Genomic DNA, 28,000 nt, shown 5'->3' on the forward strand with positions numbered 1-28,000 from the left:
TTACCGTTTGGGGCTCCGGGGTTTGGCAAATGGCTTCTTTTCGCTCGGTCCCAAGCTCCCATTGTCCTCCCGAGATTTCAAGTCCCATGTAGGTCACACGCTGTCGAACCAGCTGGGCTTTCTGTTGAGAGATTCAATATCCACTTAAACCCCCAAAATTAAGAAGATTCACAGTCCATCTGTCGTGGTTTCAGCCCGGCCGGTAACAAAGGACCACGCAGCCTCTCGCTCACTCCTCCGCCCCCCTCCAGTAGGATGGGGAGGAGACGGAGGAGAGGAAAAAAAGAAAAAAGAAACTGGAACCTTGAGGGTTGAGATAAAGGCAGTTTACTGGGACAAACACAAAGAGATTACAACAACAACAACGGCACTAATGAAAAAGTATACAAAAAGAGTGATGCACAGTGCAACTGCTCACCACCCGGGACCCGACGCTCCGCCACTTCCCCCACCGAAAACAGAGACCACCCCCCGGCCCGCTCCCCATTTATATACTGGGCAGGATGTCACATGGTATGGAATAGCTCCTTGGCTAGTTCAGGTCAGCTGCCCCGGCTATGCCCCCACCTCCCAGGTTCCTGTAAAAATTAACTCTATCCCAGCTGAACCCAGGACATTATCCACCCCTTATTCTATACCATCTACATCATGCCCAGATTTTACATTTTTTTTTTTTTTTTTCCCAATCAACCACTACAACTTTCCTTGTCTTATATATAAGTATATGGACTCCACCCCCTGACCTCTCACACACACACACGGTGTTCCTTTAGCCTATGGGCTATCCCTCTAATGTGTCCATCGATTTTGGGGCTCTATCTGTTGTAACAGTTCTTCCGGATAAGAGAGAGATGGTGTGAGATGTTGGGTTGTTGTACGCTGCCTCTGGAACTTGTGGCTAGTACATTTGGTGTAACTCATGCCCCTGGTCTGCAGGTCGAAGATGTTGATCTTGAGGAAATTGCTGGGTGCCAGTTCAAGTTCTATCGCTGTTGTACTTGGCTCAGTTTCAAAAGTCCATCCTGTAGTCATTTGGATAATTCTCACAATAATACCCTTGATATGGCATATAGACACTATAGATACAATGACATGCATTGGCAGGTTATTTAGTAGTTAAATATCATACAGCCCAATTCACCGGCTATTCTCTCCCAAAATCAAATCTCCCTGAGGTACACATCGAACCTCCCCATCCTTCTGCATCACCCACCAGGTGTATCCAGGTCCTTGAGCAAAAACAACCCCTTGAATGGGTTTGCCTCTGCTTGAGGGAGGACTAACCCAGACTGTCTTTCCTAACATACTCCTCATGCGCACTACAGGGACTTTATCCCCTTCTACAGTATGTGGAACTCTTGGTTAGGCGGGGCCAGCCCGATTGGCGGATCCTCTAGTATTAACTAACCAGGTGGCTTTTGTTAAATGTGTATCCCAATGCTTGAAAGTTCCACCCCCCATCGCTCTCAATGTAGTTTTCAGCAGTCCATTGTATTGTTCAATTTTTCCAGAGGCTGGTGCGTGATAAGGGATGTGATACACTCACTCAATGCTATGTTCTTTGGCCCAGGTGTCTACGAGGTTGTTTCGGAAGTGAGTCCCGTTGTCCGACTCGATTCTTTCTGGGGTGCCGTGTTGCCATAAAATTTTCTCTTCAAGGCCCAGGATAGTGTTCTGGGCAGTGGCATGGGACACAGGGTATGTTTCCAGTCACCCAGTGCTTGCTTCCACCATTGTAAGCACATGGCACTTGCCTTGGCGTGTTCGTGGGAGTGTGATATAGTCAATCTGCCAGGCCTCCCACTGTTTATATTTCAGCCATCGCCCTCCATGCGACAGGGGTTTTTGCCGCTTGGCTTGCTTAATTGCAGCACATGTTTCACATTCATGGATGACCTGTGCGATAGTGTCCATGGTCAAGTCGACCCCTCGATCTCGAGCCCATCTATATGTTGCATCTCTTCCCTGATGGCCTGAGGTATCGTGGGCCCACTGAGCCATAAATAGCTCACCCCTACGTTGCCAGTCCAGGTCCACCTGAGACACTTCAATCTTGGCGGCCTGACCTGCCTGGTGGTTGTTTTGATGTTCTTCAGTGGCTCGACTCTTGGGTACATGAGCATCTACGTGACGTAATTTTACCACTAGCTTCTCTATCCGAACAGCGATATCTTGCCACAGTGCGGCAGCCCAGATGGGTTTTCCTCTGCGCTGCCAATTGCCCTTCTTCCATTGCTGTAGCCACCCCCATAGGGCATTTGCCACCATCCACGAGTCAGTATAGAGATAGAGCACTGGCCACTTTTCTCTTTCAGCAATGTCTAACGCTAGCTGGATGGCTTTCACCTCTGCAAACTGACTCGATTCACCTTCTCCTTCAGCAGTTTCTGTGACTAGTCGTGTAGGACTCCATACAGCAGCCTTCCACCTTCGATGTTTTCGCACAATGCGACAGGACCCATCGGTGAACAGGGCATATTGCCTCTCATTTTCTGGCAGTTTATTATACAGCGGGGCTTCTTCGGCCCGTGTCACCTCTTTCTCTGGCGACATTCCAAAATCTTTGCCTTCTGGCCAGTCCGTGATCACTTCTAACATTCCTGGGCGACTGGGGTTTCCTATGCGAGCTCGCTGTGTGATCAGTGCGATCCACTTACTCCACGTGGCGTCAGTCGCGTGATGCGTAGAGGAAACTTTCCCTTTGAACATCCAGCCCAGCACTGGCAGTCGAGGTGCTAAGAAGAGCTGTGTTTCAGTACCAACCACTTCTGAGGCGGCTCGAACTCCTTCATATGCTGCCAAGATCTCTTTTTCAGTTGGAGTATAGCGAGCCTCGGATCCTCGATATCCCCGACTCCAAAACCCCAGGGGTCGGCCACGGGTCTCCCCAGGCGCTTTCTGCCAAAGGCTCCAGGTAGGGCCATTCTCCCCAGCTGCAGTGTAGAGCATATTTTTAATATCTTGTCCTGTCCGGACTGGCCCAAGAGCTACTGCGTGAACAATCTCCTGCTTAATCTGTTCAAAGGCTTGTCGTTGCTCAGGCCCTCATTTAAAATCTTTCTTCTTGCGAGTAACTTGGTAGAGAGGGCTTACAATTTGACTGTAATTTGGAATATGCATTCTCCAAAAACCCACAACACCTAAGAAAGCCTGTGTTTCCTTTTTATTAGTCGGTGAGGACATAGCTGCTATTTTGTTGATGACGTCCACAGGGATCTGACGACGCCCATCTTGCCATTTTACTCCTAAGAACTGGATCTCCTGCGCAGGTCCCTTGACCTTACTTTCTTTTATTGCAAAACCAGCCTTCAAAAGGATTTGGATTATTTTCTTCCCTTTCTCAAAGACTTCTTCTGCCGTGTTGCCCCATACGATGATGTCATCAATATATTGCAGGTGCTCTGGAGCTTCACCTTTTTCTAGTGCAGCCTGGATCAGTCCATGACAAATGGTGGGGCTGTGTTTCCACCTCTGGGGCAGTCAATTCCAGGTGTACTGGACGCCCCTCCAAGTGAAAGCAAACTGAGGCCTGCACTCCGCTGCCAAAGGAATGGAGAAAAATGCATTAGCAATGTCAATTGTGGCATACCACTTAGCTGCCTTTGATTCCAGTTCATATTGAAGCTCTAACATATCTGGCACAGCAGCGCTCAGTGGTGGCGTGACTTCATTCAGCCCTCGATAATCTACTGTTAGTCGCCATTCCCCATTGGATTTCTGCACGGGCCATATGGGACTATTAAAGGGTGAGTGAGTCTTGCTGATCACTCCTTGGCTCTCCAGTTGGCAAATCAGCTTATGGATTGGGATCAGGGAGTCTCGGTTGGTGCGATATTGTCGCCGGTGCACCGTCGTGGTAGCAATTGGCACCTGTTGTTCTTCAACCTTCAGCAACCCCACAACCGAAGGGTCTTGGGAGAGACCCGGCAGGGTAGACAGCTGTTCAATCTCCTCCGTCTCCAATGCAGCTATACCAAAGGCCCAACGGTACCCTTTTGGGTCCTTGAAATACCCCCTCCTGAGATAATCTATACCAAGGATGCACAGGGCCTCTGGGCCAGTTGCAATGGGGTGTTTATGCCACTCATTCCCGGTTAGACTCATTTCAGCTTCCAATACGGTTAGCTCTTGGGATCCCCCTGTCACACCAGAGATACAGATGGGTTCTGCCCCTTTATAACTAGATTGCATTAGGGTACATTGTGCACCAGTGTCCACTGGAGCCTTATATTCCTGTGGGTCTGATGTGCCAGGCCATCGAATCCACACTGTCCAGTAGACTCGGTTGTCCCTCTCCTCCACCTGGCTGGAGGCAGGGCCCCTCTAATCCTGGTTAGAATATCCGTTACTCACTTTCTGCACACGTAAATCAGAAGTCCCTTCAAGGGGATCAGAAATGAGATCAGCCCATCTACTGCATCTGGGGGACTGCTCACAGGAAACTGGAGCAGCAGTTTTCCAAGAAGAATTCTCTTTTCTGGTTGCTTTTTCTCGCAACTCCTGTACCCGTGCATCCAAGACTAAAGTGGGTTTTCCATCCCACTTCCTCATGTTCTCTCCATGGTCACGCAGGTAAAACCACAGGTTAGCCCGTTGAGTGTACTTTCTCTCTCCTCTCTCTTGGGCAGAGGAACGCTTACTCCCAATAACTGCGATGCGGGCCTGTACAGGTGAGGAGGAGGACAGATCCACTTTGAATTGCTGGAACTCTCGGGACAACTCCTCTACAGCTGAGACACAGGCCCGTAGGGAGGAAGAGAGACTCCTTTCGTATTGCCGGAGTTGGACAGCCAATTCATCCACCGTTTGTCCATAGCCTTCTCTCCAGGACATTACTGCCAATGAGTTGGCATAGGTTGGTGGTGCACTTCGTAGAAACTTCCGCCACATGGGTTGCGTGCATTGGACTTCATCTGGATCTGTGGGTGACTGCGCATTTTCTGGATCATTGTAAATCACCTCCAGCACGGCTAATTCTCTCAGGTACTGGATACCTCTCTCCATGGTGGTCCACTTGCCTTGGTGACATGTAACTTCATCCCTGAAGGGGTATCTTTCCTTTACACCTAACAGAAGTCGCCTCCAGAGGCTGAGGACTTGTGTTTTTCTCCCAATCGCCTTGTCGATGCCCCCTTCCCTAGACAGAGATCCCAACTGCTTGGCTTCCTTACCCTCTAATTCCACACTACTATCCCCGCTATCCCAGCATCGGAGCAGCCAGGTAACAATGTGCTCACCTGGGTGGCGGCTAAAATCTTTTCGCATGTCACGCAACTCACTCATGGATAGAGATCGGGTAATTATTTCAGGTTCTGCCTCTACCTCCTGTTCTCGCAATGACCCTGGTTCATCTTCATCTCTTGCTAAGCGAACTGATTTCTTTGTGTGTTTCTTTTTCTGTACAGGGGCGACTGATACTGGCACAGGCTGGTTCTCTGGTTTAGCTGCAGTGTCTGTCACCGGGGTAGGGGTAGTCATGGTACCTGTTGTCGTGGTAGGGACAGCCACGGTGCTTGTTGTCGGGGTAGGGGCAGCCACGGTGTCTGTTGTCAGGGTTTGGGTAGCCACGGTGCATGTTGTCCTGTTTTCCATCTTTTCCCCCTTTTCCCCCCGAGGGTGCTGCATAATATCAAGCAGTGTTTGGTAGATACTGGCCAGGGCCCAGCACAGTGAGGCGAGTTGTATGTCTTTGGAATAGCCACAGCATTTTTCTTTCAAATATTCTGTCACTTCATAAGGGTTCTGTAGTTGTTCGGGAGTGAACTTCCAAGTCACTGGCGGTGAGAAGTTCTCTAGATACTTGCCCATATGTTCCCACATGCCGTGCCACCCATGAGTCTCCAGCTTTGGGGGAGATCTCTGAGTGGTACTCTTAAAGAGCCTTTTTGTAGCCCTAAAGAAGACCTGAAACATATTCAGGAGGCATAGCACTAACAGCACGCTGGCTTGCGCATCCCAAGGATATTCAAAATTCTCAAAAGCTGTTGTAATTAGTCGGAAGGAGAAAAGGGAGGTGAACGGACGGGGGAAAGTATCCCCCCCTAATTTCCCCATGGATTGGGTGTAATTACCAATAAAATCCGACAGAAGGCGCCCAAAGTATGGAAATATTATTACTGCCTCATACAGATACCAGCTTAACCTCATGACCGGTGATGTAATCATTTCATAAGTCGACATTGCCCAGTACAGCAAAATGATAATCCCAATCACTCTCCCAGAGATGAGATACGCAACTACAGGCAATACATAGAGCATATCAGAGCTTACAAAACGCCACCATGTAAACAAATGAAACAACATTGTGACTAACATCTATATATCTAAGAAATGCGTTTGGCAAATTTGTTTCAACACGCTCTGGCCAGATCTGTCGTTATCTCAACCCTTGTGCCCCACGTTGGTCGCCAAAAAGGACTGTCGTGGTTTCAGCCCCGCCGGTAGCAAAGGACCACGCAGCCTCTCGCTCATTCCTCCGCCCCCCTCCGGTGGGATGGGGAGGAGACGGAGGAGAGGAAAAAAAGAAAAAAAGAAACTGGAACCTCGAGGGTTGAGATAAAGGCAGTTTACTGGGACAAACACAAAGAGATTACAACAACAACAACAACGGCACTTATGAAAAAAAAAAAAAAGTATACAAAAAGAGTGATGCACAGTGCAACTGCTCACCACCCGGGACCCGACGCTCCGCCACTTCCCCCACCGAAAACAGAGACCACCCCCCGGCCCGCTCCCCATTTATATACTGGGCAGGATGTCACATGGTATGGAATAGCTCCTTGGCTAGTTCAGGTCAGCTGTCCCGGCTATGCCCCCACCTCCCAGGTTCCTGTAAAAATTAACTCTATCCCAGCTGAACCCAGGACACCATTGAATACAGCTTTCCCTGGTTTCGATAGCTATTAAGAGATCATCCACATATTGTAACAAGATTCCTTCATTGTCTGGAGGTACCCAAGTTTCAAGCTCTTTCGCCAATTGATTTCCAAAGATAGTGGGGCTATTCTTAAAGCCTTGAGGTAATACTGTCCATGTTAGCTGAGTTCTCCCGGGCTCAGGATTCTCCCATTCAAAAGCAAACAAATTCTGACTTTCTGTGGCTAAGGTCAGGCAGAAGAAGGCATCCTTCAAATCCAGCATGGTAAACCAAACTTGGTTATCTTTTAGTTTTGTTAACAAAGTATATGGATTCGCGTCTACTAGATGTATATCCTCAGTAATCTTATTTATGGCTCTCAGATCTTGGACCAACCTATAGCTTTTCCCGTCTGCCTTTTTAATTGGTAGTATAGGTGTATTATATTCTGATTCACACTCAATCAATATTCCATATTGTAGAAACTTGTCAGTTATTTCCTTGATCCCCTTCCTATCATCTAATTTCAGGGGATATTGCTTAACTTTGACAGGTCCTTCTCCTGGTCTCAGCTTAATTACTATAGGGGCTGCATTTTTAGCTTTTCCTGGAACCTCGGAGGCCCAGACTCCAGGATATACTTGATCAACAATTTCTGGAGGTACTTCAAATTTTGGTTCAGCTTGTATTAATGCCAAGCTTAAAATGTTAATTAGCTGGTCTTCCTTGATTTTTAATTCCATTTTTCCTTTTTCAAAAACAATTTCTTCTTCTAATTGTTCTAACAAATCACGGCCTAACAAGGATTTTGGAGATCCAGGCAAATACAGAAACTTATGTATTCCTATCTGTTTACCCAATTTATATTTAAGCGGTTTTAGGAAATAAGCCTTTTTCTGCTGGCCAGTAGTTCTCACTACAGTCACAAACTCTTCATCCTCCGGTATCAACCTTTGATTTAACACTGAATAGGACGCTCCCGTATCTACAAGAAAATCCACCTCTTGTTCTATTTTCCCTAGCTTAACTTTAACCAGTGGATCCGCTAGGGTGGATTCCCCTGGTCCCCCTCATTGAGCAGAGGTAACATTGGCTACGACAGCTCGTGCTCCACTTAGCTTAGGACATTGTCCTTTCCAGTGGCCTATTTCTTTCAATAAGCACATTGATCCGATCTTAGGGGCTGGCGTGAGCCTCCCCTCCTTCCAATTCCCCGACCCCTCCCACGAAGGGAGTTGTTCTGCTTTCCCAGCGAAGCTACAGTAGCTGCAGCAATAGCTTTTCCCATTTTTTGTCTCTCATCCCCTTCTCTGTTCCGATACGTTCTCCAAGCTTCCTCTATCAATTTCACTAAGTCCCTTATCTCAGGCTCTTTCAGTTTCTGAAGCTTTCACCTTATATCTTCTGAAGATTGTCCTAGAAACAAAGAGACTAAATGTTGTTTTCCTACTTCAGATAAGGGATCTAAGGTAGTAAATTTCCACATAGCTGCTCTTAACTGATCAAGAAACTCTGTGGGAGTTTCAGTCTGACCTTGTTTTACTGCATACAGACTTGACCAGTTAACTGCTTTCGGTATCGCATTTTCAATACCAATCTGTATCCATTCTTGATATTTTTTCAACAATCGGTAATCACAGTCATCGTTAGGGTCCCAATTGGGGTCTGTTCTCAGTACATGATTATCTACCGTACTGGGTAAAACCCCAGCAGTTATTTGAATTTGGACCTGAGTCCGAGCAGTCTTTATTATTAATTGCTTTTCAGTTTCGGTTAAGGCATCTAACATCAAATCAATATCTCTCCAATCTGGATCTTGATTTTTAACGATTAACTCAAATCTTTTAGCAACTCCCTCAGGATCATCCCGATATCCTTTTACCATTTCCTTCCATGAATCTAAGTCATTCATCGTAAATGGCACTTTAATCCTCATAGGACCGGTAGCTCCTATTGCCTGTCTTAAGGGAGCCTGGATTATTGGACCAACCTTACTCCAGGTGCGAGCTGTAATAGGAGTAAAACCTAAATCTCTCATGCTCGTACCTTCATCAGGTTCTTTCGCACCCGTATTGTCAGTAAAATTACCTTCTATGGGTGTTGGAGGTAGTAAGGGTGGTGAAAAAACAAAATCTTCTATTCTTTCCTTGGTTTCCTTTAATTTTAGATATCTTTGTCCTATACTACATGCCGAACAACATCTCTTCATCTTCCCTGTAGTCCTTTTCTGCTCCTTTTCCATTGCTAACACAAGAGGATCTTGTGGGGCCAAATTAATGCCACATTCTTTCTGCCATTCTGAATGATTTCTTAAAGTGAAAAACATATTTGCGTACATCACCTCACCCCATTTTCCTTCTCATCTCAAAACCAAGATCAATTGTAACAAAGTGTTATAATTCAATGTCCCATTAAAGGGCCATTTTTCATCACTGTCTAACTTATATAAAGGCCACCACTGATTGCAATATTTTATTAAAGTTTTCTTATCCACACTTCCACCTGGTGGTCCCCCTATCTCCTTTCAGTGATCCAAAATACAGCCTAAGGGGCTCTTTTTCAATATTCCACCACTTTGTTTACCTCCCATATTACTGATTTATATTTTTACCTTTCCAACCACAAACAATCCCAACTGTATATGTAGCCCGTTCCCTCTTGTCCCAGGGAGTCCAAACCCGACACTCAGGGCATTCAATATCCCCTCCACAATCTATTTGCAACCTCTGTTTGCACCACACGCATTCCAGGACATATGAGGGCATACACTCATTTCCTGGATGTAAAAGACACTACTCAAATACCCACATTTATATGATGCACCATACGGGGACTTTCTTACACCAACACCACAAAATGATTAAGATAATCAAACTCAAACTTACAATTACAACGCTAACATATAAATTCAAGTTCCAAATCATCAGTGAGTCACACTTTGTTCGTCTCTGGCCATACCCCTTGCGGAGTTACGAAACTGTGGATCAGAACTCCACACATGCTCCGCAGCTGAGCTGCGTCTCATTTACTCAAACATTCAATCCACAGTTTTAATTGTCTTATGTCGTTTCAATTTGCAATCCAAAGACCAAAATCCGCAAACGATATCGGTAATTCAGTCCCAATAGCTGTTTACCACATTCAGTAACCAAAAACGTCAAAATCAAATTCAAAACATAAACAAAAGCACACGAGTGGGTACCAAACCTAAAGCACACAAAGTGTAGAAAAGCATACAGAGTGTACCAAAACAAAAGCACCCAAACATATACCACACCAAATGTATTGAGGCGAGGACTCCCTCTGGGAAATCCCGGGGGTACCCTAGGGAGCCCTGTTACAAGATAGTAAATTCGTCAAATGTTTAATTAAGTTTTTGTGATTGCTCATGGCTCCTTCTTGCTCATCACTCCCAAGTACTAGTCTCTGACAGGCTTAATCCTTGACAAACACCAGTCCTTGGTATGTAAAGTTATAGAGAGACAATCATTAAGCAATAAGCAGTTCATTCTCTATATCAAAAACATTTGCTTGATCAATCTGGAATAGAAAAAAGTTTGTTTTTTTTTTTTTTTCAATGGGTCTATCTTTAAATTATGTTTTGTATGTTTATAAATATACCATTTATAGTTGAGGACAGTTATTAGGGAACCTGCTTACTGAAACTTGTTACTTGAAGTAGTCTGGGATTATGTCAGTGGGAAAACCTACTAGCAAAGGCTTTGAAGAAAAGTACAAGAAAAGCTGAGGTGGATAAACGGAGTATTTTATTATTTTCTATATAGACAACTTTCCTCCTAATTTCTTATATAGAAGCTCAAGAATTTGTCTTGTCTTTTTTTAATTCTTTCTAAGGTAGCTAACAGTGTTGCATAACTTGAAAAAGGTACACATTACAAAATGATTAAATATTTATCCTTCTATTAAGTATTAATGTATAGAAACCAATGTTGCTAAATAAACTTGTAAGTTGCGGTAATATTTGAGGAAAGGTATAGCCAGCTTGCTAGGGCACTCAGTATACCCATTCGGTGTTCTGATAAGTTAGTTAGAAGTCTGATTCTTGCAATGATCAGGTTCTAAAAAAAGTCATTCTCATCTTAATGTTCAACTTTATACTTTCAACAACTACTTGGGACCAATTTCACATAGAAATAATTGTTTTTTATTAAAGGTTGGTGGTTTCATTTTGTTAACACAAATTGTAATACTTGTCCATCCTTTAGTGGAATTTGAGTTTATATAAGTATAAAGTTTCTTCAGATTGGAATATGTATGTTAATGTTAAGGTATTTTAGCTATATATAATTGTATTTAAAGATGTTGAGTATGTAACTATATGGAAATATTTAAAATCTTAGTTTGCTGTTAAGGAATCCTGTCATTGGCTCAGCAGGGGTGTATATATGATTTTTTCTTGTTAATACCTACTTATAGGTATTTGGAAAACGGTTTCTTTTATGAACTTCCCCATGCAGAGTACGTTGCTTTATTTTTCTGGGATAGTTTCCAGAAACTGAGGTTAATGATGCGCTTAGATTTAGCTAACATTTGATAATCAGTTCGAGAGTCTATGGTGATTGTGTAGTTTTGTATAAGCAGCTTTTTTATAAATAAATAAAAAATTAAGTCTACCTGTTTTTTTCTGTAAAATTATGCATACATATATACATGTTCCCCCATATGTAGCATCCCCCCCCAAAGGATATTCTGTCTGTGGCTTACTCATTGGGTTTTGTTTGGTTATTTTATAGATAACATTTATATATAGAAAGTTTAGTGTAATTTAAGAGGAATCATAAATCAATTAATTCCTTTTCCATATATCTATCTGGTAGAATAAATAATATTGGAGACTTTGCAAGATCCAAGCTTGAATATTTGCTTAGTCTAGAAGATTAAGGAATGGCTTGCATTGTCTTGTTCAAACTACAGCCAGATTTCTATAGCCTTTCTTCTTACAAAGATTTCTGTACTTCCTGAGCATCTGTGGAGAGAGGATATTTTTTGTTATTCTTTGTACTCCTTGGCAATCTAAGGGATGCTACAGAAATGTCTTTATCTTTCCAAAAGCAGAATGTAAAAAATAACCTCTGTAGTAATCATCTTATTCTATATTCAAGTCTAGAAACAATGTTTTATTTATACCCATACATGTTGGAGCGGCGGAGGAATGCACATAAGTCGACCCAATATGAGTGATAGAAGTGATTCAACTTTATTTGCACGGATAGCTCATATTTATACAGTTTGCGATAATTATGCCTACTAGTCCTAATATGATTGGTACATTGCTAATGTTTATTCATTACTAAAACACACCCACTTGTGATTTGCAGCTATGCGTGTTCCATAACTTTCTCATGGGAACTTCTTCAAAAGTTGCTTATGAAACTATGCCAAGGTCACACCGTCCCTGTCTTTCCCCTGATAACAGCGAGACCAGCTGTTGTTTTTCTCCTGATATCAGCAAAGCCAGCTATTTTCAGCCAAGGCCTAATCTTGCTGCTCAGGCTGACATTCTTTCACACAGAACTCTGCTCACACAACTTTTCCATAGACCCATGTCCTTTTTCATCAAGCCAATTCCCAACACATACACACACACAATTAATAGAATCATGAGTTTGCAAGTCATTCAAAACAAGCATTATGAGTTGGATAGTTTACATCCTATTTGTTCTTTTAAACACACATAGTTCTTTTCTTGGTTCTACATGCAGTTCTTTTACATCACACTATTGGATTCAGTGTGTATATGGATCGTACTCTATAGGCAGTTCCCACCTGTTCCTATTGCAGGTGTGAAGCATTGGACATCTATCGATTTAGGCATTGTTTCTATCTTGGATTTTAGTGTATAAAGCTCTAAATTTCAGAGTTTTCTCATTAGAGCAGCAGTTCTTCACTGATGAGATGTACCTCACTAGTGAGGCATTCTACCATCAAACATTAAGTGTGAGTGGAGCACAAAAAAAAAACAACCCAAACCTGTGCTTGGTTAGTTTGGACTGTAATCCAGAGCTGTGCTGCTGACTGGGAGGTGAAAACAAAGATTGGTGTGAAGTAAGGTTCAGCACTAGTAGAGGCAGGGACTTTATATTTCAGTCCCTTGGAACACCAGTGTTGCTTCCAATGAGCAAATCTGACTGAGTGGGTAGAATAGTAAAAGGATGAGGAGAAAGTCCAAGAAGGTTGGAGGTAGGAGAGGATGAAGTGCAAAGAGAAAGTCAAGGAAACATTGGTACTTTTAATGAAATTAATGGCAAACAAGACAAATAACACTTTAGAAATTCTTAACTATTGCCAACCAAAATCTGGGATTTGCACAATAGCATTAATGTTGTTTCCATAGGAGCATTACTTCTAGTTCAAACAGAAAAAGGCATATCTTTGACCTGAGGGCACAAGAATGAAGCATGTAAAAATGAGATACTTCTTGCTAAGAACTTTAATAAGTTCCAGAATTCATTTCCTAAGCTGAGCTTTCAGTAAGAAAATGTGAGCTGCTTCAAGAGCCTAGTTAGCAAAATTTCACTTATTGGTGTGGGGTTTTGTTGCGGAGGATCCACAGGGGACATCACACACAGACCAATGTGATCAAGTGAAGCCCATTTACTACAACTTTTAGCACAGTTATATACCTTATGCGCTTGTGCACGTGCCTTATACAATACTCTAATTGGTCCAATACTCCGGTTCACGTGACACTATCTTATCCTCTATTGGCTGTGCAAGCTTCTTCACGAGGTGTCCAGCAGTTACTTATCTCATTCTTTGGCATCCAGGAGTTGTTTGTCAGGCTCTTCTTATCTTCCTTTTTCCCAGCGTACAAGGGCACAGCGTCCTTGTCTGCTTCAGCACTTTATAAACTTATGCTTCGTTCCCAGCTAAAGGCTGGATTGCTCACATGCCCTTGCCCAGCCAAGAAATCCTCAACAATTCCCCCTTTTTGTTTTTGAGCAATCCAGGCTTGCTTAATAACTTGGGATACCATTTTTTCTTAACAAGCTAAACAAGGTAAAATTATTACAATAGCTAAAATCACAATAACTACAACAATGCCCATAATTCTTTGAGCCAACCCGTTACCCCTAATGACCCAGACCATGAGGACTATGAGGAAGATGAACCATCCATACGTTCTTGTGTCATCTTGCTCCGCGAACTCAGTCCAGCAATCGGTAGGTGCCAGCTTTCCGTGGGCGTCCCCACAGAGGCAACGATGGCCTCACCGTACACCAGCCTGATGCTCTTCGGAAAATCCCGGTATTTATACATTTGCAGAGGAACGGGTTTCAGCACAGGTGGCCAGCAGGTGCCAAAATCCGCCTCAGTTGCAACCTATGACGCATGCGCTTGCTGGCCAGGCACACTGCACGAGTCATAGCCATCTTGTCTACTGGTTCATGGGCTTTATGATGCGGTTGTGATGCACAGAGAATCTTGACCTGTTATGTTAGCCAAGGTGACCTATACGTTAGTTTTTGACTGAGGTGGTATTCATATTGCTGCACCATCTACAATGTTCCAGATGATGATGATTGTACAAATCGAACAGGAGTCCATCGTGGGCCTGTATCTGTGGAAACACAATCATAACCTCGTTCCCAGGTTATTAATGGAAATAGACCTTACCCCTGATTTTGGCTTTAGCTAACTTTTACATTTACCCCACACTGTGTTCCCATAATCACACTATGCTTAATCAAATTATGCTTAACACACTTTTTACCTAATGCAAGTTCTATATACAATAAGGCACACTGTTCTAAATCTTCTACAAGCGATAAATCATATACTTCCTTATAGTGCCTTAGCCAAAAACCTCTCTTAAGGACTCAATGTCCACTAGTCCTCTAAAGTGTAATACTCTATTAGTCAGAATCTGTCGGGTCAGTGGCACCAGCACCCGCCGGTGCCATGCCAGTTGCCGTTGGGACAATTCCGGGTCCAGCATCAGTGCGAAGCCATGGCTTGACCCACTTGGCTGGGATCCAATGAATGCCTCGATCTGTAAGCAAATACATATGCTCTCTCCCAGTAAGCTTTACTTCTGCGGGTCCGCACCATTGCCCGGACTCTGGGTTCTTATACCTTACCATGATTCCTGTACTTAGTTGCGTCCTTTCCGCCTGTAAAAGAGCATGATGCACTACCATTGGTGGGTCTTTGTGATCACCTGTCAATCTAAGATAATTTAGCACAAATAAGGCTTTGGCCAATCGTTCCTCTGGGAGTAAGCCCTGGGGTCCCCCCTTTTGTTTTTGCAGCATGTTCTTTAGGGTCTGGTTGGCCCATTCGACAATAGCCTGTCCTGTGGGAAGATGTGGAATACCGGTACCATGGTGAATTCCCCACAAATTACAAAATCGAGCAAATTGTGTAGAACCATAGGCCGGGCTGTTGACTGTCTTAATTTCTTTAGGCACACCCAGTACTGCAAAAGAAGCGTGAAGATGTCATTCACTATGTAAGGCCTTTTCTCCAGTTCGTGCCGTGGCCCACATGGCAGCAGGATAGGTATCAATACACACATGCACAGAATGCTTTGCACCAAACCACATGACATGGGTGACATCCATTTGCCACAACTGCAATGGCAAAAGACCTCGTGGGTTAACCCCACAGCCCAAGCCCAGCCCTTCCTTTTGACAATCGGGGCATGCTTTAAAGATACCTTGGGCGTCAGTAAGTGGTAAGTCAAATTGCTTTGTTAACATCCTAGTGGGTTGGTGCAAGAACGCATGTGATTGCCGTGCTTGTTGAAAACGGTTCCTGGAGGAGGCTCCCAATGGCGCTGCAACCAATTGGTCAGCTCTGTCATTTCCCTCTGACAAACCTGGTAGTTTTTGATGACTTCTTATATGCGTTATAAAATACCCTACACTCCGAGAGTTCAAGCCGCATAGTAATGACAAAAACAACATTCCCAATCTTTTGTTTGTGACCTCCTTTACCATTGGTCTTTTCATCCTTTGTACCACCCCAACTACATAAAGAGAATCAGATACGATATTCAGTGGCTCCTTAGCCCAATGCTGCAGTGCCCAAATCACCGCTTTTAATTCTAGCATCTGTAAGGAATCCCCAGACTTTCCCTTTTCAACATGCTCACACCACTGATCGTTAGCATCTTTCCACATACAGGCAGCCATACCTGTCTTTTTCCCAGCATCAGTAAACACTGTTACCCCGTGTACAGGTGTTTCCGACCTCCATGATTTTTGCTCAAAGGTTTGCTGTTCCAATAGTGACCACAACTTATGCTTTGGATATTGATTACTTATCGTACCTCCAAACCCCACTAATGCCACTTGTGACGCTACAGAATGCCGAATTCCCCATTCCAAATACCATTTTACCAGAGATATTAGCAACATTTCTGGTTCCGTCCCTGCAGTCTCTACAATCCTCGTTCTTCCCCTAATGATCAGTTGTGCAAATAGTTCCAATTGGGTTACAATAGATTTGTCTGGCCGCATGGCCAAGAAGACCCATTCCAGAATTCTCAAGGGATCTGAGCTCTTTGTGTCCCACTGACAAACTACCGCATAAGGGTGTTGTCTCTGAGAGTCCCCTGTATTAATGCTCATCAACATGATCAGTAAATCCTCATTGCATCTGGATGCAAAGCTAGGTGCAATTTTCTTTGATATATATTCTAAGGCTTTTTGCTGTTCTCCTGTCATTTCCCGTTTCTCATCTGCACATGCGCTCGAACCCAAGAGTTCTACCAGAGGGGCCATATCGTCATTAGTGATACCGCAAAGATTCCGCACCCACTGGATATCTCCCACAATCTTCTGGATATCATGCACCGTTAAAATTTCTGATGTTATTTGAACCTTCTGAGGTTTAACATTGAAACTGCTTTCTTACAGGCTCTAATGCCCCGGCCACATACACCTGACACATCGTGGGGGAATTGCGCATTTATTGTGATAACACGACCCAATGGTATCTCTTATAGGGCTCTGCCTTATTAATCAATGGTACCGAAAAGGCGAACCGTTCAGCGTCATCTGGGTGCAAGGGAATGGTGAAAAAATAATCCTTTAGATCTATAATTAACAAATCCCATTCTTCTGGAAGCATAACTGGAGACGGCAAACCTGGCTGCAGGGCTCCCATACTGTGCATCACCGCATTCACAGCTCCGAGATCATGTAACAGTCTCCATGTCCCACTTTTCTTGGGAATGGTAAATATTGATGTATTCCATGGACTAGTAGAAGGAACAACATGTCCTGCTCTCAATTGGTCCTCAACTAACTCTTGTATTCTTAGCAGCCTTTCAGAATTTAGCGGCTACTGATCAATCCAAACAGGCTCATCTGTTTTCCAGCTAATTTTCAGGATTGGCTGCCCCTCAGTGACCTCTCCTAAAAAGGATGGGTCATCAACATTGCTTTCGTTTGGCTCAATAAATCACGGCCTATGAGGCCAAACAATTCAGCTGGGGTAGTCATGATATACGGACGCATCGTAACGTGTTCACTGTCGGGGAACACAAATGGGTAATCGGTAGCTGACTTACTAAGGTGGCTTGTGTGCCCCCTATCCCTGCAATACCAAAATTTGGATTGATCAGTGGCCATGATGGAGGCCAAATGCATCGTGAAATAATCGTAACATCAGCTCCTGTATTGATTGTCATTGGTTTCTTGACGATAACTCCATCAGGCCCTTCCAATTGCACTACCTTTTCTGGTTTACCTCTTGTTATGTCCATGGCAAAATATACCTGCGGTTTCCCTGTGGAGCCGAATCCACCATCTCCATGTTGTACTTCACCTGGGTTCGGAACACACGACCTGAATGGAACTAATTGTGCTATTCTGGTACCTTTAGGAATAGAAACAGGAGGGATTAAAACATGAATCATAATTTTCACAGTCCCACAAAAATCTGCATCAATAAGCCCTGGGACTACCAGAATTCCTCCTAGAGCTGTTGAAGATCGCCCCATTAAAAATGCACTAAGCTCAAACCCCAATGGTCCCTTTATGTTGAATGTGTACTGCGGTTTCCACATCCACTCCGGAGCTACCTGCAGTGGCGGATCTGGTAGTTGCGAGGCTGCCTGAGCGCTGGCAGCTCAAGCCCCTTGCATTTGTGTCATCGCGCGAGGGGCCTTCGCGGTCGGTATAAAGTTTCCCTTCTTCCTGCATTCTTGGTGGTATGGTTATCTTTCTTACAACTGTTGCACCGTCTTTTTGTTAGCAGAAACTCTACATTGGCTCTTGATGTGTCCAAGTTTACCACAATTAAAACACTTGACCGAGGGTTTCTTACTGCCTTTATCAATAAGTGGATTCCGTACTGACTCACAGCAGTCCTTAATTTCTCAGTGAAACGCGCTCCCATCCTTTTTGTATAACAACTGGAAATGCTTGGTATAACAACTGGAAATGCTTGGAGCATAGTCCCTTCCACAAGGGCATTTTTTATTACTCCCCTCCAATGCCTCTCCCTCTCGACTGCAGCGGCTACTACAGGCGGCTCCGCGTCTATCGCGGGCGCGGATGGCTTCGGCTTCGAGGGGCGAGATGGATTAAAGGGCGGGGGCGGGGGCGCGGACGGTGCTGCCCGGGGGCCGCCGCCGGTGGCGGCGGCGGCGGCTATGGCGGCGGCCGCTCCATGTCCGGCTGACACACGCCGCGGCGGGCGGACGGAGGTGAGGGCGCGGGGGGTGGGGTGGGGTGGGAGAGAAAGCGGGGCTGGCATACGGCCAAAATCTTTGTTCTCTTGCCTTCTCGGCTCACCCTTTCGGGAGGATGCATATCTCCCCCTCACTTCTGGTTCTTCTGACCGTACTGTCAGTTTTTGTAACTGGTTCACCACCTCCGAGTCTGTCGGCTCCGGACCTGCCGGGCGACAATCGCCCCCCCGCCCCCCCCCCCCAATTCCTCCGCGTCTCGCGGAGTAACAGGCAGGGGGATATCTTCGGCGCCAGCGACCTGGTGGGTATAGGCAAAGGCTGTGTCTGTGCAGGCATCTCAGCATTAGCAGAAATGGATGCTCGGGGGGGTAGAGATAGTAATAAACTTTGCATGACCAATTTGTTAATCAAACCTGTGTTGATTGTAAAATATGTTGATCTCTACAAAACTCGGTAATTAAGCTGCTTTTATCCGTAATAACCGCAGTAACCGGTGCAAAAACTAGATATTGAGCTAAGTAAGTAGGATGTGCCAGTCTTGATTACCTTATCTTATAACTCCTCAAGAGCAGTTTTCTGAGAAAATAAGGAACTGATCCCAGAAACCGGCCAAGGCCGATTCTGTGGCTTGGATAGATAAACTTGAGGGAGTGTCCTCTTGGAATTAATTGTAATACCTCTTAGAATTAATTGTAATACCTCTTGGAATTAATTTTAATGCGAAGCGGGAATAGGTCATGAATATGTATAGGCGTACCGGGAAATCCCATACATATGTAACATTTAACTGTTTAACTATGAGACAAGTTACTGCATCAGGTGTGTGCCGTTGGTGGAGCGGAGACTCCCCGGCCGCCCAGCACTGTTTTGCCTGCTTGATTGCTTGCTTCAATAAACCTTGATTGGATTATCCACGGGCTGGTGTACAAATTTCCGTCGCAACTTATAACAGAGATAGTTGTGTAGAGAATGTCCCCCTAACTGCAGCGGGGTAGGCTGACGCGGCAACCATGGAGGCAGCAGAGGGGGTCACTGCCGCGCAGACAGCGGCGGCTGCCTGCCGTTCCGCCCTCAGTGCCTGCAGCACGTCTCGAATTACCTTCCAGTGCGCTGTGTTATAAGTTACTACGAAAAATTATACGCCAGCCCATGGATAATCCAATCAAGGTTTACTGAAGCAAGCAACAAGCAGGCAAAACAGCGCTGGGCGGCCAGGGAGTCTCCACTCCACCAATGGCGCGCACCTGATATGGTAACGTGTTTCACAGTTAAACAGTTAAGTGTTACATATGTATGGGATTTCCCGGTATGCCTATACATATTCATGACCTATTCCTGCTTCGTATTAAAATTAGTTCTAAGAGGTATTACAATTAGTTCCAAGGGGTATTACAATTAGTTCCAAGAGGACACTCCCTCAAGTTTATCCGTCCAAGCCACGGAATCGGCCTTGGCCAGTTTCTGGGACCAGTTCCTTATTTTCTCAGAAAACTGCTCTTGAGGAGTTATATGATAAGGTAATCAAGACTGGCACATCCTGCTTACTTAGCTCAATATCTAGTTTCTGCAATTGTTACTGCGGTTATTGCCTATCAAGTTATTGCGGTTAAAAGCAGCTTAGTTACTAAGTTGTAGAGATCAATATATTTTAACAACCAACAGGTTTGATTAACAAATTGGTTATGCAGAGTTTATTACAATTCCCCCTTTTTGTTTTTATTATTTTGTTCATCAAACCGGGCAAGAGTTTCTTGAACTAGAGAAGGAGAGTTTCTTTAACAATCTTGTCTTCTTCTAGGTGCTTATAGTGTTTTCTTATCAACATTAGGTGTACAGCTTCTAATCAATTTCTTATCAATCCAATAATTTTATTCAATATACAAGGTCCAAAAGTTAATATCAACATTAATACAGCTATTGGTCCTATTATGGCTGACAGCAAAGTAGTTAACCAAGGGGATTTAGTAAACCAGGACTCATACCATTTCTGTTGGGCTTCTCTTTCTCTTTTCCGGTTTTCTAATCCCTCTCGTAATTTTGTCATGGTATCTCTAACTATTCCTGTGTGATCAGCATAAAAGCAACATTCCTCTCCTAGGGCTGCACAGAGCCCTCCTTGCTGTAGGAATAGAAGATCCATTCCTCTTCGGTTTTGTAGCACTACTTCTGATAGTGAGGTTAAAGATTTTTCTAATGCTGTTATTGATTGTTCTATTCTTTCTAAATCCTCATCTACAGCAGCCCTTAAAGAACTAAATCCTTGTTTCTGTTGGATGAGCAAGGTAATTCCCGTCCCTGCTCCTATTGTTCCAATACTTAGCAGTGTGGCTATTGTAATTGTAGTTATGGGTTCTCTTTTTACTCTTTTTTGTGTTTTAACATCCCAGTAATCATAAATTACACTTTCTTGGTGATATAATATTCTCGGGATAATAGTGACTTGTATACAATATTCTTGAGAGGCATCGAATACACTTAGAGATACACACGGAGTAAGTCCCGTTCTTGAACACATCCATCGAGCTCCTTCTTGGGGAATAATTCACTTTTTGGCAGTTTTTTTGATGTTGGTATTAATGGAACTACACAGTGTTTGTTTTGCTTTAGGTAGTGTACCTATACAGGCCCCTATTCCAGTCACATGCTGTATGGTTATTCCCTTCCTTCTATCTCTCCAAGAGCATTGGGAGGGGACAGTCTTTGTACTTAACTTATATGTGTCGTTGACCCCAATTGCCTCATAAAAAGGTGGATTTACATCATAACAAAGCCAACAACTCCCTGTTAAATTTGGCTTGGTATCATTTAAAGTTTGATAAGTCACTAACAGTACCTTCCACAGAGGGTTTGACTGGTTCTTCTCCTTTTTAATCTTTTTAGTAGAATTATCTACTTCGATACCTGCGTTATTAATTAGAGGCGAAGTTTTAGGTCTTTTAATTGAAGGCAAAGTTTTAGGTCTTTTAATTACTGAATTGGGGCCCACAGCTTGAGTCTGTCCTATTTCTTCCTTCTTAATAAAGATAAGACCTCCCCTATCAATACCAGGTTCCCAATCTTACTCCCCAGGTTTTTCCTGTTAACCAAGCAGGATCTTTTGGGTTGGTTACATTAATATAAATATATGGGCAATTTCCACTCCATGGTCCTGTTTGGCTTCCATCCCAGCCATGTGAAGCAGATGTACATCCATGACGTCCCCATCCTATGGATAGGAATTTATCTGGACCTCCCCAGGAGTCCAATCAGAAGCTATAGTTTCACAACCCCAATAAGAACAATAGTAAGAGTTGGGATGGTTGCAATACCCCTTTCCAGGGTTAGAACTAGGACAAAAATAAAAGCCTGAGTTATGTAGACATGGGTCTCTGGGTACGAGTTGACATAAAGATTGATTAAAACTTGGGGCCCCGGTAGCAATTACTTGCTGTAATATCATTTGATTCTCCCACCTGTAGAGCGTCCATTTGTAAGGTTGGTGGGGGTTCCCTTTACCTTGGGTTATCCCTATCAGCATTAGTAACAGTTTTATCATCCAAATGCTTAATCTTAAGTTTGAGAAAAGTGGTGTACCCTTACCCTTGCAACAGGTATTCTGAGGGTGTTGATAATCAATTTGGTTTTTGTTTTTATCCCTGGTGAGAGATGGGAGACTTCGGGGAAGCCTTGAGGATGTTTTGTTTGGGAGTAATAAGTCAAGAGGCTCTGTGAGCCTTCTCTGGAGGTGGTTCATCAACCTTAATCCCCACAGCAGTACGTCTCTGCCTTCTTCTCTGCCTACTCTGTTGCTTAGAGCAGCGAGGTGTACCATCTTCTCGGCAGCAGTCGTATTCTTCAGGGGAACCTCCTTTATATTTGATTTGCTTTGACTTATATGCGTCCCAGTTTCTATCCTTCACTTCCCAAGCTCCCCACTCCACTCTGACCACTGTTCGTCTGCAAGATTTTTGCGCTATTTCAGCCTTCGTTGAACACGGCTTGTTTGCATAAAGACAACACCTCTCAGGGTTTATGTCTTTAAAAGAAAATATCCCACCACTCTTTGGAGTCCTTTATAATTTTCCCGGTTGATACTTCCACACGTAATGTTTGCTTAGTTAACTCCTGTTTGTAATTATAACATTTGTGGCAAATACCACTAGGGGAATACCCATAGGAACAATGTGTCCACCACTTTTCTCTACAGAGTTTACACCTGTAACATACAAAGGGATAACATATACAGTGAGGATCTTTACAACAGATAGTCTCACTCGTCCACCTTTCTTCGGAACTTAACTTTCAAGCTGTCAGGGTCTCTGGTCGCCTCCCAGTGAGAACTCTGAATTGGTCCTTTAATTCTGCTTGCATGAGTCCATCCTCTTTTGGCAGTCCGGACTGCAGTATCTGTAGTAAGCAGAACAAGAAACGGTCCCTCCCAACAGGGAGTTAGAGATGATTCCTTCTAGGTTTTGATCAATACCTTGTCTCCAGGCATAGTTTTGTGTATTGCAATATCTAATGGTGGCCTCTGTACTATCAGTCCTTTCTTTATTAGTTCTTGCCGTCTCTTCATGAGTTCAATGATATATTCCTGTAAGAATTTTTCTTCTGTCTTTGGGTGTTCAATTGGCATTTCTAGGTCATAGGGCATCCCATATAACATTTCAAAAGGAGAGATCCCAGTGTCTGCTCTGGGTTGCGTCCTTACATTTAATAGTGCTAATGGTAAGCATTTTATCCAGTTCATTTTAGTTTCTATGATTTAGTAAAATGTTTTTTAATTTCGCCATTCATTCTTTCTACTTTTCCTGAACTCTGTGGATGCCATGGGGTATGATATTCCCATTTAGTCCCTAAAGGATCCAAGGCTTCCTTGATAACCTTGGAGGTAAAATGGGGTCCCCGATCGGAATCAATTACTGCTATGTTTCCATATCGTGGTACGATGTTTTCCAGCAGTACCTTGACTATGGTTTTTGCAGTGGCTCGGGCCACCAGAAAGGCTTCCACAAAGTGGGTCAAATGGTCCACCAGTACTAGGAGATATTTGTATCTGCCCACTTTGGGAAGTTTGGTGAAATCGATGTGTATTCTTTCAAATGGTCTTTTAGCCAGTTCACGCCCTCCTAGTACTCTTTCCCTGAGTTGGTGCTTATTTATCTTTTGGCACATTAGGCATTCTCCAACAATTTTTTTGGTTATATTGTATATTCCTATACATATATATTTAGTTCCAAATTGGTCTACTAATGCCTGTATTCCCCAATGAGTTTGCCTGTGGAACTCTCTCATTATCCTCCATGCCGCCCCCTTTGGAATTACCTCTCTTCCATCAGGGAGAAACCATTTCCCTTCTTTTTCAATAACTCTTGCTTGTTTAAGTTATCCTTTTCTTGAGTGGTAAAACTCACGATACTATTGGCTTTTATTTGAGTCTGTGTTGGTTCTCCTTCCCTTATGACTAGTAAGGCGGCTTTCTTTGCTTCTTCATGAGCCAAAGTATTTCCCCTTATTTGTTTATTGATACCCCTCTGATGGCCTTTTACATGTACTACTGCAATTTGTTTAGGTCTTCTTAGGGCTTTTAGAGTTTGTTTTATCAAGGCCTCATGTACTAGGCCTTTTCCTTGAGAGTTCACTAACCCTCGTTCTTCCCAAATTTTGCCAAATGTATGAACTACCCTGAAGGCATATTTGGAATCTGTGATACTGTCCCTTGTTCATTTTTCAATAACTGTAAAGCTCTTAGTACTGCATATAATTCACAAGCTTGGGCTGACCATGTTGCATCGAGGGGGCCGGATTCTTTTACCTCTAGGGTAGTCCCATCTATTATCGCATACCCTGACCTTCGCTTCCCATTTACCGTTCGTGATGACCCGTCTACAAATAATTTTAACCCATTCGGTAATTCCTCTTCTTCTAAATCTTCTCTAATTTTGGTTTGGTGTTCTATTAATTGTATGCAATCATGAATTAAGTTTTCGCTTGGTTCCCTGTATAAAAACTGAGCTGGATTTTGCAAGCTAGTTGTTTCAAGCTCCAACTTGGGGGAATGTATTAGGATAGCCTCGTATTTCAACAGCCTGGCGTCAGTGATCCATTTGTCTGCCTTCTGCTGTAATACACCCCGTATGTTATGAGGCGTATATACTTTCAATTTTCCTCCTAGAGTTACTTTTCCAGCTTCCTCAACTAAAAGGGCCGTGGCTACTATAGCTTGTAGGCAAGTAGGCCATCCCCTACTAACTGGATCTAATAATTTGGAAAAATAGCCTACGGGTTTCTTTCTTCCAGCCCATTCTTGGGTTAATACTCCAAAGGCTGTTCCTCCTTCTGAATTCACAAACAAATAAAACGGTCGTCTAATATCGGGTAAACTTAACACTGGAGCATTTACAAGGTCAGCTTTGAGGCTTTCTAGACTCTGTTCGTCCTTCTGAGTCCATTTTATTAATCCTACCCCCACTAACTTCTGATACAAAAACTTCACTTTGTTGCTGTAATTTTCAATCCATTCTCTACAGTACCCTAAAAGTCCTAACAACTGCCTTATCTGTCTCTTGCTTGTTGGTGCCTGGAGGGATAAGATACCATTCACTCCTTCAGGATCTAATCTCTTAGTTCCCTTACTCAGCCAGTGTCCTAAGTATTTTACTTCCTCTTCAGTAAACTGTAATTTAGACTTTGAAACCTTTAACCCTTTTAGGCTTAAAAAGTTCAATAATCTAATGCTCTCAGTTCTAACAGTCTCTTGATCTTCCCCAGCTAACAACAGATCATCTACATACTGCACTAAAGTTACCTCTGGGGTTGATTCAAAAGCTTCTAATACTTGTTCTAGAGCTTGCCCAAACAAATTTGGTGATTCTGTAAATCCTTGTGGAAGTACAGTCCACCTTAATTGTTGTTTCTGGTGGGTTTCTGGATCTTCCCATTCAAAGGCAAAATAATTTCTACATTATTCCTTCAAGGGGCAAGCCCAGAAGGCATCCTTCAAGTCTATAACACTGTACCACTTCAATTCCGGGGAAAGTTGGCTCAGCAACGTATACGGATTGGCTACTACTGGAAACCTGGTAACAGTTCTTTTATTTACTTCCCTTAAATCTTGAACTAAGTGATAGGAGCCATCTGACTTCTTTATGGGCAGAATGGGGGTATTGTGTGGTGACATGCAAGGTTCTAATAATCCCTGCTGTAACAACCTTCCGATCACTGGCTGTAATCCATGTCTACCTTCCTGTGACATGGGATATTGTTTGACTCTAATTGGAATTTCTGGGTTTTTAATAGTGACTTCAAATGGAGCAATATCTAATCGTCCCACTGACTCCGGAGTGTACCACACTTCAGGGTTAATTTTAGCTTCATCCTCCGTTGTCAAAACACACAATTTTACCACTATTTCTTTGGTTTTTTTATTTCTAAATTAATTCCCAACTCAATCATTAAATCTCTTCCTAGTAAATTATATTCTGCTTCAGGTACCAATAAAAAGGATCCTATTCCAATTCGAGATGGAGCTTCTATTTTCACTCCCTTTATTAGTGGTACCTGAAACGGTTCCCCTTTTGCTCCTATTACTTGTAATTTCTCTGAGGACAGTGTGCATCCTCGGGGCATGAACTGGACAGTAGATCTCTCTGCCCTAGAGTCCACAAGGAACTCTACTTCTTGATGTTGGGGACCTAATTTTAATTTTATCAAGGGCTCTGTTTTCCTAGAGGTCCCCAGCAAATAGAGCCCCTGACCCCCCTAATCTTCTTTAAACATTTGTTCATCCTGTATACGCTTTCTGCAATTCCTCCTTATGTGTCCTTTCTTTTGACAGTAGAAACACTCAATCTGTCTCGAATCCTTTATGTCACCTTTGTTTCTCAGAGGTCTTTCCTTTGGTCCTTGGGCTATTCCTCTTTGTCCTTCTCGGACAGCTGCCACCAAAATCCTTCCCTGCTTTTTCTGAATCTCCTCCTCCCTTCTCACATACACTTTCTGAGCTTCTCTCAACAGCTCATCTAATCCTCGCTCCTGCCAATCTTCCAACTTTTCCAGTTTCTTCCTAATGTCTACCCATGATTTCGCCACAAATTGAGTTTTTAACAGGGCTTGCCCCACTGGAGTGGCAGGATCCAGCCCGGAATAGAGCTGCAGATTCTTTCTCAATCTCTCTAACCATTCAGTGGGGGTCTCATCTTTCTTCTGGTGTTCACTAAATGCTTTGTTAATATTCTGTCCTCGAGGAACAGATTCCTTAATGCCTTGAACAATTATAGTACGCAGATCTGTCATATGAGTTCTATGTTCTGCATTCTGGTTATCCCAGTTTGGCCGCTGTAGTGGCCATTTAATATCTGCGCCTGGACCGTGTTGGTGCTGCTGATCCCAAACTCTCATTCCTGCTCTTTGAATCATTTCCCTTTCCTCTATTGTGAATGGTATACCTAAAATGGCCTGCAACTCTTCCCAGGTATATATATTAGGACCCAAAAACTGGTCCAACCTCTCGGATACTCCCAAGGGGTCTTCTAAAAGGTTCCCCATCTCCTTCTTGAATTCCCTTACATCTCTGGAATTCAAGGGTACTGACGCAAATCCCATGCCAGGCTGTGGACCCCCTACAGCTATTTCTCTCAAGGGGTATAATTTTTCTTCTGACTGCTTTTTCCTTCTGGTCTGACTCCTCGTTATTCTCCTGTTCTCTTCAGGGGAACTCGGAGGGTCTAAGTCTGGGTCTGGGGCTGTCGGGGAAGAGGAGGAAGGGGGGGTTGGGTCAGGTGTGAGTGTAGGGGAAACATAAGGGGGAGGAGGTGTGGGAAGTTCTTTGGGGCTTTTAGTTTTTTTCCTATGGTTCTTTTCACTTAGAGCAAATACATGGATTCGGGTATCTAATCTTATCCATAAATTAGCATATTCACTCTCTTCTAAACTCAAGGGTTCCTTAGAATTTACATATATGTTTAAGGCTTGACATATCCAATCCTCAAACGTCCCAAAACCAGGCCAAAATACCTGACCTCTTCTAATTTGTTTACCACCCCACACCTGTATGCAATAATATATCATTTTTTCTCTGCTTTTGCCCTGTCTGGGTGGCCAGTCATCCCAATGGGCAATCATTACCCCTAAAGGACTATCTGGTGGTATCATAGGGAGACTGTCCTTAGGATTCCCTATGGAGTCATCCCTCTTCCCAGGCGAACTACACCCCGGGGAACCCACTATGGAGTCAGAAGGCTTGCTTTTCTTCTGCCCCATCTTCCGAAGTGCCTCTCACACACACACACACTCGCGCCCCTCGTTCGTGGCTCACGCCCTCGCGGGCAATGAGAACCGCACTACAAGAGGGTCCGCACTCACTTCGCTCCTCTCAGGAGCGTCTCGTTCTTGGGCACTTCGGGAAACCCACCCCGACCGAACGGGAACGCTTTCAATACTCACTTAACCTGGACTCTTCGTCCAGATCTTCGTGCATGAAAATTATGGGGTACTGCAGT

The 28,000-nt window shown here is 43.8% G+C and overlaps 4 protein-coding genes across 12 annotated transcripts in view; 1 reads left to right on the forward strand and 3 right to left on the reverse strand.

The window, feature by feature from the left end:
• LOC126035245 (ras GTPase-activating protein 1) overlaps nt 1-28,000 on the forward strand; it is a 148,159-nt gene that overhangs the window by 15,602 nt on the left and 104,557 nt on the right. The window contains exon 1 of one of the 8 annotated variants that reach the window (XM_049793542.1): nt 19,841-20,038. The exons of the other annotated variants lie outside the window; for them this stretch is intronic. Within the exon in view, the coding sequence (XP_049649499.1) occupies nt 20,031-20,038 (8 nt within the window). The 5' untranslated portion in view covers nt 19,841-20,030. Of the gene's footprint in view, nt 1-19,840; nt 20,039-28,000 lie in introns of those variants that run through there. 8 annotated transcript variants of the gene reach the window in all.
• LOC126035308 (uncharacterized) lies at nt 31-28,000 on the reverse strand. Its single transcript, XM_049793785.1, has 3 exons — nt 27,950-28,000; nt 419-3,419; nt 31-121 (listed from the first exon to the last, which is right to left on the reverse strand). Exon 2 carries the CDS (start codon nt 2,947-2,949, stop codon nt 1,711-1,713), a length of 1,239 nt encoding a protein of 412 aa, XP_049649742.1. The 5' UTR covers nt 2,950-3,419; nt 27,950-28,000; the 3' UTR covers nt 31-121; nt 419-1,710.
• The window catches only part of LOC126035348 (uncharacterized), a 247,848-nt gene continuing 226,721 nt past the window's right edge, over nt 6,874-28,000 (reverse strand). The window contains exons 2-5 of one of the 2 annotated variants that reach the window (XM_049793881.1): nt 19,068-19,850; nt 17,604-17,704; nt 12,848-14,438; nt 6,874-10,190 (exon numbers count right to left, since the gene is read on the reverse strand). In XM_049793881.1, coding sequence (XP_049649838.1) covers nt 8,247-9,194 — 948 coding nt within the window. In that variant the 5' untranslated portion in view covers nt 9,195-10,190; nt 12,848-14,438; nt 17,604-17,704; nt 19,068-19,850 and the 3' untranslated portion in view covers nt 6,874-8,246. The remainder of the gene's footprint in view (nt 10,191-12,847; nt 14,439-17,603; nt 17,705-19,067; nt 19,851-28,000) is intronic. The other variant, XM_049793882.1, reaches the window with a different exon arrangement.
• LOC126035339 (uncharacterized) lies at nt 20,472-27,978 on the reverse strand. Its single transcript, XM_049793868.1, has 2 exons — nt 27,945-27,978; nt 20,472-27,244 (listed from the first exon to the last, which is right to left on the reverse strand). The coding sequence occupies exons 1-2, from the start codon at nt 27,976-27,978 to the stop codon at nt 26,262-26,264; spliced, it is 1,017 nt and encodes a 338-aa protein (XP_049649825.1). The 3' UTR covers nt 20,472-26,261.

Source organism: Accipiter gentilis, chromosome W, assembly GCF_929443795.1.
Source record: "Accipiter gentilis chromosome W, bAccGen1.1, whole genome shotgun sequence".
Classification (NCBI taxonomy): Eukaryota; Metazoa; Chordata; class Aves; order Accipitriformes; family Accipitridae; genus Astur; species Astur gentilis.